Source organism: Marmota flaviventris, chromosome 4 (assembly GCF_047511675.1).
Source record: "Marmota flaviventris isolate mMarFla1 chromosome 4, mMarFla1.hap1, whole genome shotgun sequence".
Lineage (NCBI taxonomy): Eukaryota > Metazoa > Chordata > Mammalia > Rodentia > Sciuridae > Marmota > Marmota flaviventris.
In genome coordinates this window covers 143,140,716-143,158,297 of record NC_092501.1, presented here as the reverse complement: position 1 = coordinate 143,158,297, position 17,582 = coordinate 143,140,716, and the positions used below count along the sequence as shown (strand labels likewise).

The window sequence follows — 17,582 nt, the reverse complement described above, 5'->3', positions numbered from 1 at the left end:
TATCATGCTTTTGGTCCTTGGGATCTTAAAATTCCCCAAAAAGCTTATCCCAAATCTGCTTCCAGGTTGACTTAGCCTCTCTCTTCCCTAGGACTGGCCTCCTGAGATCAGACTGCTTGTCAGTGTGTACACCTCTAGGTTCATCCGAGAAGTAGACAAGGAAGATTGTTTGTGAGGGGCATGGGCAAGTGTGGGGGCGGGCTGGGAGACCACACAGGGAGGAGCATGGTCTTTAGCTGTGTGGGGCCCATTCAGGGGTGGAAAGAAGCAGTGGGTCAGCCAGTCTTTCTGTGCCATTAGGTACTGCTGCAGTCTACTCCACCATTCTGAATAGTACCAGGTTTCTAAGCTTGTGTTGGCCTTTTGGGTCCTTGTGAAAGTATATTTGTCCATAGGAAGTTGAAAAATATGTAACAGCCTCTTGGCTTGATTCAGAACATGTCAGTGGTTAGACCAATGATTTGTGGGCCTCTGCTAGCACTCTTGCCTTGGCTTTCAAAATATCAAGGCAGGCTTGACCTCTTCCCTCTACCTATTCAGATTCTACCCCTATCCAGGGCCTCTCAAATCCTGCTTCCTTCCCGGAGGCTTAGAGCTACACTGGCCAATATGGTACCCATTAGCCATGTGTGGCTTTTGAGCACTATATATATATATGGCTAGAATGACTAAAGACCTGAATTTTATTCAGATTATTTTATTTAAAGTTATTAATATTTAAAAACTGAAGTAGTGTTATATTTTTAAAATGGTGGTCACAGGACTAGGTTCTAACTCAGTGGCAGAGCACATGCTTAGCATACACAAGGCTTTGGGGGTTTAATCTCCAGAACCCTCTAAATGTTGGTTACACATTGAAATTACAATGTTATGGATATACTAGATTAAATAAAGTTAATTTCACTTTTAATTTTTTTATTTGGTTTTAGATTTACATGATGGTAGAGTGTATTTTGACATATCATACATATATGGTATCATAATTAGAGTGAGTTATACTCCATTCTTGTGGTTGTACATTATGTGGAGTTCCATTGGTTATATGCTCATATATGAACATAGGAAAGTTATGTCTGATCCTTTTACTGTCTTTCCTATTCCCATTCCCCTTCCCTTCATTCCCCTTTGTCTAATCCAGTGAACTTCTATTTTTCTCTCCCCTCTAATTTCACTTTTTAAACATGTGGTTACTAGAAAACTTTTACTTATATCTGTGGCTTATCTCTATTGGAGAGCAATGCCTCTAGAGTAAATTCATCCATCAGATCACTTCTGCACAGACATTTTGATACAGGGATACATGTAAATTTTTTTTTTAACATTTCTTCATTTGCTCAGTCTTAGAACTGTCTGCTAGAAAGATAGGGCTTCATGGATATGCCTTAAAGAGCTTAGTGCTCAGTTTTAGTGTTTAGTGTTATTAATATTGTTTAATATTAATAGTGCTCATTAAACTGCTGCAAACTTGCTGAATATTCAGAGCAAAACAGGAATTGCTCCATCATTTGTACTCTGAATCAGACACATAGTTTAAATGGTAACTTGTTTCTAACTAAATTTAAAAGACAATACAAATCTTTGGATTAAATTAGTTCAGATCATCTGGATTTATTAGAGACTCAGCCTGTGTGAAATCCCTGTCAGAATCTATCTCTCAGAAGGGCCCTTTCCATGCTTGGAAGGGATGCAAACTGCTTTCCCTTCCACTTCCATAAGGTGAGAAGACAGGGACTGACTTGGTCTAGAGTGGCCCTGCCATGGACCTTCTCCCCTGTCTAGACCCTGTTTTTTCATCTGGAGTGCTCAGGATCTAGAATGGTGTCTAGCCTCTAAGAATGCCTTCCAGCCCTGATCTTCTGAGAGAATTTCCTCCAGGAAATTCAATGTCTCCCATGGCCCAGCTTCTCTGGGACTTGACTAACTTGCCAAAAGGTTTCTGTCACCCGACAGTCCAACTGTCTCATGAAAATTAGTCCTGCCTGTTTCTTTCTGGAGATCGTAGGCAATTTTGTGCCACTTGCCCCATGTACTGCAAAGTTTCCCGAGAGTTGGCAGACTGCCCATGTTTCCTCAGAAATTGGGGAGTGTGGAGCCAGGCAATTGTTTTTATACTTTGAGTTACTTATTTCCTTCCTGTACCCACAGAGGGGCACAGGGAATGCCATTTTTGTACCTTGGAGGTTTGGAGATTTTCAGAGACTATCATATTTGAAACTAAAAATTCTTAAATACTGTAAAAAAAATTGCCCATTAATTATTAATGAAGCTGTTTCAGATTTCTACAGGAGAGCATCATTTCCCCCAAAGGATAAATTATGTAAGTTGTGCAATGATTAGCTTATAGGTTTAAAAAATCATCATAAGTATTAATAACTGGTTTCCTTGACTGTTATTGAACATGAACAATTAGTATGTGTCAGACCCTGTGCTGAAGGGTGTTCATAAACGAACATACAAGATCCCAAATTCAGAATCCAGTCTGGGAGGGAGACACACACAAATAACTCTAAAAGAGAATTCAGGGAAATAACTCTTTAGGAGAGCCAATGATGTTGTAGAATTCTATTCCTGAGAGCAAGGATGAAGGTACTCAAAGCTGACAGTTCTATGGAATTTTTTTTTTTTTTTTTTTTTAATAATCAAGCTATAAGTGCACTAAAAGCAAACAGGATAACAGGATTGAGTAGAGACTGAGATCATCAGGCTGTTTTCATGGGCATACGATGTGTGGCTTACCTGTGATATAAAAGCTTATGTTTCTTTCCACAGTCCCTATTTTATTAGATGCCATGCAACTATAGATTCCAGAAATTCTAGAGTCAGCCACAACTAAGGTGCTAGCCGTCTGCAAAAAGAAAAAGAAACTTTAGCAACAGGAAAAGATATTTGAACATCTCTAAGCAACTTTTTATCTTGGCAGGCGATGGTGCTGGGAGTTGAACCCAGGGCCTTGTGCATGCTAGGCAAGCGCTTTCACTGAGTTACATCCCCACCCCTCTAAGCAACTTCAGAAGATTGAAATGATTCCATTATTTCATTCATTTAACAAAGACAGTATTGTATGAATGGTGGTTACTATGAAGCTCTCCCCTTGCTGAGCCCCAACAAGAATGGAAAAATAACAGGAAAGCAGGTCCTCAGGAGACCGGGGCCCATGACATCCGACTCATACGAGGGTTTCAGGCTTATCTTGTGTTGCTGGCATAACAATTAGAGACCTTAAGCTGAGATGTGGGACTGCACGTCCCACTCTATGAGGTGGTCAGTTCCATGTCAATAAAAGGAACAGGTGAGGCCAAGTCCTTCCCTTGTTTGGGTGAGCTCAGAGCATGGATGCCAGCTGGAAATAGGTCTTTTCTGTGTTTGGTTCTGTATAGGGTATATTAAGTAAGCAAGGACAGAAGAGAAAGTTTGGCTGAACCATATCTTTTATGTGGATGCAGCCTTCAAATGGTACTGAAGGAGATGAGAGGCTAAAAAGCTTACTGAAATTGTGTGTGTGTGTGTGTTTGTAAATTACATAATTTCTCAGTTCTTTCAATTGTAATCTAGAACATTAAAATATAAATGATGAATTCAGTGCAGTTTTACTAGATTTTAGTGCTATTTGACAATTTTGTTCTTAAACAAACAGTAGTTAAGTTTGTATGAACGAAAGTACTTTTTAAACTGTGATGCCTAAAAAATAATGAAACATCATTTTAGACAGCTTGAAGAATGGCATTCTCATAAGGAAAAAAATTATAATGAGACAAGTTGTTGAACATTCTTAAATTTAACACATCCTTGATTAAACAAGTAATATATATTGTACATAAAAAAGCTAGTTTATCATACTTAAAATTACACACACATGCACACAAATACAAGTTGATCCAGTTACTTATAAATCTTTGCACAAATAACTGGTTATGGGATATGTAATTAGAGGGACAATGCTGATGCTTCAGTACTGATCAGGTGTCCTAGATGAAGTATAATTGACTGGTGAGGTGACTTAAAAGCTACAGTAATGCATAGGCTAAAATGTGATGAAGGACTTTTTCTCAGGTGGTGAACATATTCCACAAGTGGTTTGGTTATTGGGAAGGGTCCTAACATTTTGAATTGCTAAGGAATATACTAAGCACTTTATTTGTGGTCTGTTATCCCATCTAATAAATTAAGGTATTTCTATCTTTAATCTACAGACCATGAAGACTAAAACCATGCTTTTAATTTTTTTAGCCAGCAAACTCATTGCTTTAAATTTTTCTAAATGCTTTCTCTTTTAAATGTCTGTGTATTATTGAAATTATTGGTAATAAAAATGTCGGCAATATGTGGCATTTTTTCATTCAATTTAGCAGACATTTATTGAGCGATCATCAGATTGCCTACATATTGCCATGGAGACAGAGATGAATATGACACAGTAGTTCATTTCATTCAACTACTCTTAACAACTTTTAAGATGATGGAGAATAATTGCCATACTTGAAGATCAAATATATATATTCTCTCTTTCAAGAAGAAACACTGTATTAGGTAAATAACAGAGAGAGTAGTTGGAAAGACAGCTTTTCTTATTTTTGTTAGTAATCTTGATAAGAGGAAGGAAATAAAAAATTTTGATAGCCATCTCTTTTTTATCATGAGAAAAAATGGAAGTTATTAGAAGAGGAGACATAGACAGCAATGTGAAAGGAACTGTTAGCTGGTGGCAGCTGGAAGGGCAGTAGAGATCATCAAGTAAGATTCCGACTGCCTTATGTTGTCTCGGGAATCTTGGGTTCAGATGCTTCAAGGTAGTCTGCAACAGGTTCAGAAACAAGGACCTCACGTGAAGCCTTCTGCATGTGTCAGCTTGGGCACTGTTTTTCTCATGAAGTATGTTCTCAAGTGTTTATCCTAAGTTATCTAAATAGAAACTTACTTAGATTTTCAGATGTATTGTTCATTAAATAAGTGGAAAACCTAATTCTGTCCACTTGACAATGTTTGAAATTTCAGATAGCAGTTACCTGCATCTGTAAGTCATATTCGAGCTTCTATTTAAAAGATTTTCATTTCATTCAACTCAGAGCAACCAAGAACAAGAACTGAATTTCATTACATGGAAAAGTCAATTCACATGTGCACATTTGGCATGTTTAAACCTGTGCAGATAGTCTGGCAGTAGCCATTATCAAGGCTCCATCAGAAGTCATGATTTTTGTATAATCAGAAAATAAAGTTATGGTACCCAGAGGTGATATGAATCTGTTATATGAAGAACCATGAAGATAGGAATGTATTCAAATCTTTCTTCTTTTAATGATGCCTTCCAAAACCAGATATCTTCTCTATAATCAGGCCTACTCCAGAATGTCCCTCACCAAAGTTTCTTTTAAAATAGAAGTAGAAAATAATGGAAATGTACATTTTTTTCTTTGTTTCTGAGTACCTTATGTGGCCCTTGCTTCTAAAGTGCCTTGCACACTGTATGGCATATAGCATTATCTCTTTAATCCTCATTATATACCTATGAGATGAGTGCATTACCCTGTTTGATAAATGGGACATCTGAGGTTTATAGAGGTTAAGTGATTGACCCCAAGGTACACAAGACCACAGAGTAGCTTGGGTTGAACTTATGCCCCATGTTTCTAACTCTAGTGCCTCAGTCTCTGTACCACATTGCTTCTCAGCTTAAAACTTTTAAAATTGAATAACATAGATCTATTGGTAAGTTCTGTCTACACTTTGGGTTTTTCATTTAGAATACTTCCTTTCATCAGCAGAGCTGGGTCACATAAGCTAAATGCTCCATGTACAGAATTGCTGTTTTCCTTCTTTGATAGCATTTTACATAAGCTGCAAGATGTTTTTCAACTGTTATAATGTTGTGTGGTTTGAAAATGTTATTGGTGAATGAAAAGGTTATAGTTGAAGAAAATTTTAAAATGAGATGAAATGTATGTCCTATGATTGACTTGATTAAAAATTATCTCCTTTCTAGAGTACATCTCTTTTTACAGACAGTATATCTTCAAATTACAAATTTAAACATTTTCATTTAAAAAGATATTTGAAAATATAAACTGATCAGGAGAAAAAACTCAAGTGTGAATTGTAGCTGAGTGTGAAGACAATTTTGCATAGGACAGTAGGTGTCAGCGCATTGATCTTTGTTAAAAGGGGCAGATCAGGGGCTGTAGAATGCTCGCCTCACGACTTGTGAGGCCCTGGGTTTGATCCTCAGCATCACATAAAAATAAATAAATAAATAAATAAAATAAAGATAATGTGTCTGACTACAACTAAAAAATAAATATATAAAAAAATTAAAAGGGGGCATATCTGTTCTCCAGTGATCATAAGCGGATATTACTATTTCACAGGGGAAAAATGAAAATAGTGAACAATTGGAGCACCAAATATCACCTTAATACTTTAAGAGAAAGTACCAAAGATTTTTTATTTTCTCAGTACTGGGGATTGAACCCAGGGTCTTTGCTACCCCCAGCCCTTTTTATTTTGAGACAGAGTCTTACCAAGTTGCTGAGGCTGGCCTTAAAACTGTTGATCCTCCTGCTTCAGACTCCTAAATCCCTGGGATTACAGGCATGTATCACTATTCCTAGCTGTGCCAAGGATTTGAGTTGTAACATATGTTTGAAATTTTAATAATTTATTTTATAGTGAACACCAAAAGAAATTCTCAAGGATATCTACTTGTATTATCTCCATGTTTAGTTTTAATTTTCCACAACTAAAAATAAATGAAAGAAGATTGAGGAAAGAAAGAAAGAAAAAGTGCTAAAATAAAATTAGGATGTCCAAGTTCCGATCTCTCAGAAGATCAGAAGAAACAATTCTTTCACACATCTACTTAAAATTCAGTGCCTCAGGCTGGGTTTGTAGGTCAGTGGTTGAGCACTTGCCTCACATGTGTGAGGCACTGGGTTCGATCCTTGGCACCACATAAAAAATAAATAAGATAAAGATATTTTTAAAAGTTCAGTGCCTTATTACACAGGACAAATACATCAACTTAACATTTAAAAAATTTCAATTCTGTTGGTTAGTTTGGGGTAAGCAGGGTTTTGGTGAGGTTTCCAATCCAATGTAATTCTACATTTTTAAAGAACTCATTTTTCATTCTTTATATTTACTACTTATATTTTGGGGGACTTCTGATTTGGGGGTGCTTCCACTTGCTCTTCCAGGATCTCAAGGATTTGGATATTAGAAACAGACTTGTCCAGTCCAATCTCTGGGTTCTGTATGACCCAGGAACACTCATGAAAACTGCTGGCAAGTATTATAAGTTTGGAGTTTCTTCATGTTCCTTCCTTCCTTCCCTTTTGCTAAGCATTAGTAATTTGCTTCTACAATGTCATTTGAATGAATGGGGTGATGTGTCATTCAGCCCAATTTCTGTAACTAGTTTTTTAAAAATCTATATATGGAACAGTGTTTTAATTTCGGGATGTTTCAGTGTGCTTTTGAGCGTTTCAGGGAGAAATAAAAGTAGATGGACAAAGGTCAAAGAATAATCTAAAATTAACCTGGGGGCGTGTGGGAACTGAAACACAAGCTGTAATTCTGTGATTAGAGTTGCTGTTTCTGTCTCAGATTTGCATCATACAATACACCCACTTCTCAATGGGCCCTCAAATGATTTCAATGGAAATGTTTCTACATTGAAATTGTCATGATTCTTCGACCTTTCAGAATGCTTCAATGTGTCTTTCCTGTGTTTTTTCTAACATAGGATTCCTTTTACTTCCTATTTTATATCCATGAACCCAAGAATTTGGCAACTCATTTAACAATATGAAAACTCTACATTTGCTATTAGCCACTCTAATTGATGACTCACATTTCACAAATCTGGCCAAAATCTGCCAATAAGGAAATTCATCTTTATTTCCCTCATATCCTTCCTTGAGTTAAACAGACCGAAAAAAAAAAAACAAAACAAAACACAACCCTCCCTCCAATATGTAGCAAGTGCCCCAGCACTAGTGCTAACCCCCTTATGCCTGACCTATAGAGTAGCATTGCTGGGCACGCTACATATGTGATTGCAGATAAAGGGATCATCACCACCTAAATTGGGACTTGAATATACTTTGTAAACATTTACAGAATAAAAAGTACAGTTTAAAAGTAAATGAAGAACACTGCACATGATTTAGAAATAACAAGGCATATAAAAGATACACCCCTGCCCCCAAAAAAGACAGTCAATGCTAAAAGTAAAATTAGTAAATTTGCCTAAACTCAGAACATTAAATCAATAATTTTCTTCAAGTCTAATGTGTTACTATTATAGCTGTTTGTAGGATATATACCCTATATACATTTTGACTTTGTTTAGAAAGAGAATTAAAAGATTTTTTAATGCAAAGAATTGTTTAACGGTAACCTTCATTGTGCATGATTGCAATCAGTTTGGTAAATTGCATTTGGGTGAATATGGTAGTCATTTTATTATAATAGTGTATATATAGGGCTTCTCATCTTTATAACAGGAAGCTAACTAGAGCAAATATGATTAATTCCATTCTTCTTGGGGAGAGACCCCCCTAGTTGAGTGTGGTGAACTGATTTATAGTATTTATACAAATAGGGGCAGAGCTTGACCCTGGGGCTCTGTAGTACAGATCAAGTGATATAATTACTAGCTTTGTGCATGTGGGTGTGGTGGTGTACACCTTTAATCCCAGCGGCTTGGGAGGCTAAGGCAGGAAGATTGCAAGTTCAAAGCCAGCCTTAGCAACTTAGCAAGATCCTCAGCAACTTAGCAAAACCCTTCTCAAAATAAAATATAAAAAGGGCTAGGGATGTGGCCCGGTGGATAAGTGCCCCTAAGTTCAATCCCTGGTATGAAGAAAAAGAAGTCTACATTTAAAATCTTCTGCCTAACTACAGAATTACAAGACAATATATCTGTTCCAAGCATACATGAGAAAATTGGGGAAGTTCTTTGATCTTAGTCAGCTTTTGTTATCATTTTTTATAGGTATTATACATGGAGTCAGGTTGCTACTTCATAGTTCAAAGTAATCAGAAATTTCACATAGCTTTCTCATTTTCCATTTATTTCATATTGCATATTTTGATAAGATACCAAAATAGGAGTAGAAGTTACCACTGGAATTAACTTGTAAATTTTTGTTTTAAATATCCAGCAGTTAACAGTTTATCTACCTGACATGGTCAGGAAAAGGCCAAATGAATAGACACTACTAATGGTGTCTTGAAATTTTTCTAGTACAACTGATTTGCTGTCCACTTCTAATAAACTGAGATAGTTTTTATTCTCCCCCAAAGTGTAGCATCACTCAAGTTATTCCTTCAAGTTTATAGAATTTTCTCTTATTTAAATATTTCATTAAACTGCTCTCTCAATACCAGTCATGGAATTAAAAAAATTAATTCTAATTTGTTATAGATGACAGCAGAATGCATTACAATTCATATTACACACATAGAGCACAATTTTTCATATCTTTGGTTGTATACAAAGTATATTCACACCATTCATGTCTTCATACATGTACTTAGGGTAATGATGTCCATCTCATTCCACCATCTTTTTTACCCCCATGCCTGCCCCCTTCCCCCTCCCACCTCTTTGCCCTGTCTAGACTTCATCTAATCCTCCCATGCTGCTCTCCCAACCCAACTATGAATCAGCCTCCTTACATCAGAGAAGACATTTGGCATTTGTTTTTTTGGGATTGGCTAACTTGACTTAGCATTATACTCTCCAATTCCATCCATTTATCTTGCAAACGCCATGATTTTATTCTGTCTTATTGCAGAGTAATATTCCATTGTATATATATATGCCACATTTTCTTTATCCATTCATCTACTGAAGGGCATCTAGGGCCCTCCAGTTTAGCTATTGTGAACTGTGCTGCTATAAACATTGATGTGGCTGTGTCCCTGTAGTATGCTGTTTTTAAGTCCTTTGGGTATAGACTGAGGAGTGGGATAGCTGGGTCAAATGGTGGTTCCATTTCCAGCTTTCCAGTCATGGAATGTTTTTAAGCTTTGCTCATTTTTGTGTTAAAAAAAGTTATAAACCACCTACAACTACTGCTGTAGCTAGAAAAATGTTGCTAAATCTGTGACTGTTGATATTGTCATATAAGCCATCATCACTTTAATTTCTGTGTTGGCTTACTTAGCAGTGAGAGTTGACTGGGTTTCACATAGAAAGACTTTGGTTTCAGTTTCTTATTATTTACCCTTTTAAGCTGTGTGGCTTTGGGTTAAACATCATCCCAGTTGTTCATATATTTAAAATGGGGAAAACCACTCTGATTTGTTAAAGAATGATGGACATTAGCACATCAAAAGGTTTTACATAATGAAGCATACAGATATTTGTTGTTATTGTTAATCCTACATGGAGAATGAAGGCATCTACTTTTTCATCTTCTAATGCAAAGAATATGACTGAATAAATGTATAAGCATCACCACACTCCAGCAGAAAGTGCCATCTGTATTAACAATCTATTCTAATGCATGTGTATATGGTCATTTCAGCAAGGGATTATTTGATTTTTCTTCTTCTTCTTCTTCTTTTTTTTTTTTTGCTCTCCCTGTGCATGATGATGGCAGGTTTTTAAGTGTATCCTTTACTAGTTCACAGGGAAAAAGTCACTATGTCTGTAATCCACTGAGACTTGCCTGGTTCACAGGGTGTCAGCCATTGCCAAGGCTGGGGTGTGGGGGAAGAGGGAATGAATGGCCCAAGAATGGCAGGAAAAAAAATGTCTGCTAGACCCGATTAGGCTGAAGAACCTTGATAGACTGTGTATGTTTGCACATCCCAACTTAGGCTTCACCCTGGCAAATATAGAGGGGAAACCATGATTTTTTGTGAAATGGAAACATTCAAGTTTAGCCTTAGTCTTGTATTAGCTTTTGCTTATTGGAATCCTATTTTATGTATGTCAGTGATCTGGTTACATCCTAGAATCCTAGAAAGTTTGATGAGTCCTGGGCTCCACCCCAGAGATTTGTCTGTAATGCTAATTGGTAGAGGATTCTAACCTGTAGCCAAGATTGAAAACTGCTGACGTGGATGGGTTTCAAAAGGAAAACACCATCTATTCCATTAAGAACGAATATTCCTTATCTTAGAATCGGGGTCAGTTAAAGAATACAGCAGATTAAATAATATATATGTTCATGAAGACATATCTCAGATACTGTTTTTCCCCTCTCTGAATTTTGTTTGAGCATTTGGATTGCTTCTCGTTCTTAGAACAGACAGATGAGAGTGTACTTTTAGAATATCCCAATGCTAATTTTTACAAACAGTACCTTATTCTTTCCTTCTATTACTGCTGTACGCTGAGTGATGCTCTCAATTCTGTTTCCTGTGTTGCTTTCAGGATCCAGGATAAAGGATTCTTCATTATTGGAACAAAAGTCATACCTATTAAAAAAAATGTATGTCATTACAATGTTGCTTTGCAGTGTGGTTCAGTCAATGGTGAAATGAAAACCATTGGCTAAGTCCCTAGATAGCAAAATCACAAATTTTATGTGAATCTTCTTTTCCTTAGATTTTTTCCTATATTCCTTCTCAGAAGTTAAAAATAGCAAATGTATTTACTTGAATTGAAAAAAACAGCACTATGCTGCCATAAGTCCTTCATGTTCCAAATATTAAAGAAAACTGCATAAATTAGAAAAATTACTATCTAGATTATAATTTTTTTCCTAGTGGAAGTAACATGCAGACACGGGGAGGGAGTGAAGTTATGTTAATGAATAGAAACCTTGAGGAAATAATAGCATTTCACATCTTATAAAAGGCTGGCTTTTAGTCAGAATATTCAGTTGAACTGCTAAATTTTTCCAGGATTAATTAAATGCATATGGAAACAAACATCTTGAAGTGGTTATTAAATTCAGTCTATTTCTTTTCAGGTCTTGGGGTATCATGGCAAGCTCTTTAACTTCTTAGGCCTCAAGTGTTTAATTATAAAATAAGATTGATGATGTTATCATTAGAGTCCATGAAATTTCTTTTTATTTTAAATATTTCATCATTTTGTATTCTTACCTTCTGAACTAGAACTTTTGGTGATCAAAAATCTTGCTTGTCTCAATTTTACCCATTTTTTGGCAAATTCTGAAGATTTTCAAACCAGAAGGAATTTTAAAGCTTTATTTCCAGAAAGAATGAGTGGTTGATCTTAAGTAGCCAAAAGCAGTAAAGATTTATGTAAAATGAAAGTGGGAGGATAAAGAAAGAAAGAAGCCAGGATAGATGGGATTGTGAGGGACAGAAAAAAAGTTCAGTTATTCCTCTCTGTGGTTTTTGAGCTGGGAGGGCCCCAGAATGTTAAACTGTCTAATGTGATAGGCCAGGCACCCCTTCCTTTGTTATATGCCCTATAACATCCTCCTGCAGAGTACTCACTACCTTCTCAGTGGCCACTTACTCCTCTGAAGCCCCAGTGGGAATAGCTAGAGGAGGACAGTGGCCATGTCTACTTATTCACCCTGTCCTTATAGCTAAGCAAGGGACTAGCCTGTAATTGGTATTCCATAAATATTTGTAAAAGTACAGACAGGCATAAAGTACTGTTATATTTCTATGAAGAGTTTTTATTATTTTCAAATGTATTGGTAAGTAGAGAGCATAATATGAGAAACTGCCATGTATCTGTCACCCAGATTGTTTTGTTTTTTTAGTGTGTGTGTGGGTGGGAGGCGGGGAGGAAGGGAGGAAGGGGGTAGTGCTAGGGATGGAACCAGGGCCCAGGGCTAGGTAGGTGGTCTACAACTGAGGTACACCCCTAGCCCCATCATTGAGATTTCATTTATCAAAATTTTGCCACATTTGCTTCATCTGTCCCTTATTGCTTTTTATTTTTTCCTTTTGTGAAACATTTTAAAACAGATCTCTGACATATTATTTTGGTCCTATGTGCTTCAGTGCATATCTCTAAAAAATACGCATGTTTTCTGAAGTAACCACAATGCTACTTTTATGCCTAATAGGATTAGCAATTCCATGTTGGTATTTGTACCCAATCCATATGTCAGATTTCTCCAAATATTTTTAGAAATATCTGTTTTTACAGTTAGATTATAAGATTTAAAATATAAAAGAAGGTATGACTATTTCTTAAGAAATTTCTTTGATTCCTGTTAGCTATTCTTTAAAATCATCAGGTAAGAGAAGTGAACATTTTAATCCTCCTTTATTAGAGAAAACTTAAATTATATATTTTCTCATTTATTGGAAACATTTTAATAATACAGTTTTATTATTAAATAAATGATTAAATGATTTATATAAATCATTATATAAAAGTCAGTTTGCCCTGTTTTTTATTATAAGTATTCTCTATTTTCTGGACTGTAACATCTGTGCCTTGAACTACTATTTGATTTCACCTTTCCCTGCCCTCAGTGCATACATGAGTATATATAATCTGTGTGAATACATATGTGTACACCTGAATTAGACACTTGCATGTGCACTTACGCTTGTGACATTAGACACCTGAGGTTCTCTTGTACCTGCAGGAGAAGGCTCTATATTTCATTCTCTTTGTTAAAGCAATAAAAAAGATAAGGGGGCTTTAGTCAAAGATTATACATTCATATACTTGATCCTCTGGAAATGCAAAGAAACATGTTAGAGTAAAGCCAAGTCTAGGCATTTCCCAAGGGAAATACAGTCTACTGACTGAGTTCACTAGGGTCTATTGACCTCTGGCCTCTCCACTTCTCCCCTGACCCCCCACCTCCCACTTTGCCTACAGCTCCAAGGATAGTTACAAACTGCACAGGTCCTACTATGGAAACCATATCTGACTTACTGCTAGGTCTCCCAAAAGAAAAGGACAGAATCTGTGGCTCTTTTCTAATTTAGGGGCTGTTATTTTTCCCTCTTTGTAATTGGAACCATAAAAATAGAATGTCATTTAGGAGCCTAACTCTATAACAACACTTGAAAAGAGATTTAGGGGGAGGGGAATTTGTCTAAGTTTTAAGAATACATCAAGCTCTTAAGGAAGTAGATTGTGCCATGTTTGAAGATGCAAAGATAATCACTGTGCTGGGAACCGTCTTGAGGGGGGAGGAAGCTGAACAACAAGAGGAAAGCAGCATTCGCTCCTGATTTCGCACAGGAAGCCCACAGCACCTCCTGCCAAAGCGAGATAAGAAAGCTCCCATGCACTATTCTGGACAAGGCCACTGTTATCAGCTTCAGGTCCGTGCTGTCCTCTCTATGCTCCAAGCCTCTGTCCCTTTCCTAATGAGCTTTAGGACTCCTACCTCCATGTGCATATAGCATGCCAAGTATAATAGCATGGAGGTATTTATAACCAGTGAAAGGAAAAAAGGAACTCTGGGGGTAAGAGAGTATTCCATGTCTTCTCTATCAATTGCCCTAGAGTTGAAACAACTTAGTTTTGGACCAGAGATTGACAAATAAAGTACAAGTCGGCCAATTATGTATCCAACACATGGAGCTGGGACCCTACACGTGACATGTCAATCTGTTTAACTCCAACTGGGTGCCATCTGGAGAGCTCTCCCATCTGGTCTAAGTTATTAGTCTTCTTCTCTTGACACATAATGGGAAACTGCCACCCTCCATATATGTGGATGACATACTAATGACCTACATACTTGTAGTGGTAATGGATTTGCCCTGTTCTCTTTACACTTATAAATATTTGACTCTGGGCTGGGGCTGTAATTCATTGGAAAAGTGCTTGCCTAGCATGAGTGAGGCACTTGGTTTGATCCTCAGCACCACATAAAAATTAATAAAAGACATTCTTTCTGTTCATCTACAACTATTAAATAAATAATTAAGTAAGTAAGTAAATAAATAAATAAATAAAAATATTTGACTCTTTTGTGACCAAAATCAGGTAAGGGCAGTCTGGACCCACAGCAAAAGGTGAAGCCAATACAGGTCAAACCTACAGTATTAGCTGCTGTTAGAATTTGTACTCATTTCTGGCTCACTTCAGAATCTTGCACTTAACCTTTATACCATATGTAATATGATCTATGGACTACTGTCACATACTCAGAAATTATTATACCCCAGTGCTTCTTTATATATAGGAAGAAAAGCCTCAGATATTCACTGTACTAACATTATTAGTGCATTGGGAATTTATGTCTTTTTTAGCCACTTTTTTATAACATGGTTAGCTTATGTCCAAAATGTGGTTAATGCCTCTCATCTTACATCCAAAATATGTCAAATGTCCATTGTGTGCAGATTCTGCAATACAGTTGTCATTAGACCTTACCTTGTTATCCTGCAGTTAGTTCCTGAGCTCACCACAGTTCCTATTCACCTTTACAAATCAGCACTTGCAAATACGATGCATAGTATGTTCCCCAAAGTACTCTTACATTCAGTTACCTGTGATTTTTTTTTAAGTGCTGATTTTTAATAATTCTGACTTTTAGGTTTTCTTTATTCCTTCTTCCTGTTTCCCCACCCTTGCCTAAAATTCAGATCTGTACTTGCTTTTCTTTAGAAGATAGATGATTACATCTGGTAGAATCAGAAGGAAGACTCTAGGTGAGCTTTAGTCATTGATGGTATTTACATTTTCTTGAAAGTGGCTCTCTCATATGAGAAAAAAATAGAATTGGGTAACAATTTCAGAATTGGGTAAAAATGACAGAATTTTTCTCTGAAGAATTTGATGGAGTGGTCTAACTCTTTGTTTAGCCTTTTTAGAAATTGCCATCTAGAGCTTGTTATGGTACCCAAGATTCCTGTTGTTATCCAGTATCAAATTCTCATTTTATAATAAGATGATGTTCTGCTAGTTAAATAACCACACCAGTTCTAGAAGTCTACTTTACTGCTGACTCCTAAGATAAATAGATATTTGTTTTATTTTAGGATCCCCTTTTAACCTACTAGAAATTATATTAAGCTGACATTTTTTTCCCCAAAAATCTCAATTCTGTTATGGCTTACCCTTGGCTGGCAGAAGGGAAGTGGTTGTTATTGAGCTGCTACTATTTTCCAGGCTTGGGATAGGAGATATATACATTCATTTTGCCTCAACTAGTTCTCACAGTCCCCCAAGAAGCAAGAATCATGGTCCCCATTTCACAAATCCTTTTACCAGTAAGGGAACTGAGATCCAGAAAGATCAAATGCCTTTCTCAGGTTCATAGAGAAAGGGTAGCGCTGGGCAGAACCCTCATGTCCTCTTTCCATCACACCAGAGCTCTATTACCCAGAGTAACTTTATTCCCAAGGAACCTCCCAAATCTTTCCCATTATACTTTCTAGGGGGAGTCTGGCTCGGAGTCACTTGTTTCAGAGAAAAACTCTGGGAGTTCTCTGAATTCAGACTGGCACAAAGTCACACACTCTGAGAAAAATTTTAATTTTCAAGAGGAAGATGTACCTAGTCCTTTGGCAGACATGGATGAAAGGAAGGTGGTAGAGGAATTATTCATAATTACATTTTGACATAAAATTTCTTTAGTTTAGGTCATAAATATACTTTGATGAAAAAATTATGGGAACTTTTTGCCTTCTACTGGCTGACAGATTTTATTTATCATTTTTTAAAATCTTGCAACAAAATAAAATAAGCTAATTTTTATCAATCTTTTTCTTTTCCTGGGAACTTACTTTTGTCTGCATCACCCATTGGCTATTCTAGGATGAACTCACCTGCTTTATTATAAACTTTAGTACTTTAAAGAGCACCTCTGGAATAGAGGTGGAGAGGGCAGGGCTGAACTGAGTACTCCTACATCCGATGGCTGCCTATTGCCTGAGCCACTGCCTGGGAATGAGAGAGAGAGAGAGAGAGAGAGAGAGAGAGAGAGAGTGTGTGTGTGTATTTTCAGTGTCTACTTAAAGCCCATTTAATTGGGGGGGGGGGGCAGGGAGGAGGCTCTATAAAATTCAATAGCATCCCAAGATAGAGAATAATCTTTTTTTTTTTTTTCTTTTTGGATGATAAAAGCTGGGTACTCTACTTATCTGTTTAATGGGATTTTACTGCACGAGCTAACTGTGATTAGAATCTGTTTGTAAAGAATATTGAATCATTTCAAATTAAGAAACAAAGGCTAGAACAGTAATAAAGAGCAAATCAAGACTATAAAATGTCCTTTAAAAAAAAAAACTGATAGGAAAAGAAAGACCACCTGGAAGCTTACCAGAGGGCAAGACCAGGGCTGGCTCTGCATTATGGTGCACCATCCTGCAGAAGGGCCTGATGTAAACATTCCTCTGCTACCGTGCATGTTGTGTCAGAACATTAGCGATAGTGTGTCTGAGCCATCAGATTGATAGAATCTGTAAACACTATCTTTTCCCCACCTCTCGCATTCTGTTAAAACAAATAAAACAATATAGAGGAGAGGATGCTGGCAGAAAAAGGCCTAGGGTTGAAAGGAATGTTTGTATAGAATGGTTCCTGCTCCTTTTGCTTCAGGAAGAGGGCCAGGGTCTTCAGGGTGGTCACAAGGTCAGGCTGAGGGTACTCTGGAGGAATGACTTTCTTGTGCAATTAGAGACCTAGTGACGCCCTGGAGACCATACTGAAAATTTCTTCTTTT

General features: G+C 36.9%; 1 protein-coding gene across 2 annotated transcripts in view; it reads right to left on the bottom strand.

The window, feature by feature from the left end:
* The window catches only part of Flt1 (fms related receptor tyrosine kinase 1), a 173,868-nt gene that overhangs the window by 79,740 nt on the left and 76,546 nt on the right, over window positions 1–17,582 (bottom strand). Inside the window, exons 11-12 of one of the 2 annotated variants that reach the window (XM_027928878.2) lie at window positions 11,316–11,430; window positions 2,737–2,845 (exon numbers count right to left, since the gene is read on the bottom strand). In XM_027928878.2, coding sequence (XP_027784679.2) covers window positions 2,737–2,845; window positions 11,316–11,430 — 224 coding nt within the window. The remainder of the gene's footprint in view (window positions 1–2,736; window positions 2,846–11,315; window positions 11,431–17,582) is intronic. The other variant, XM_071611579.1, reaches the window with a different exon arrangement.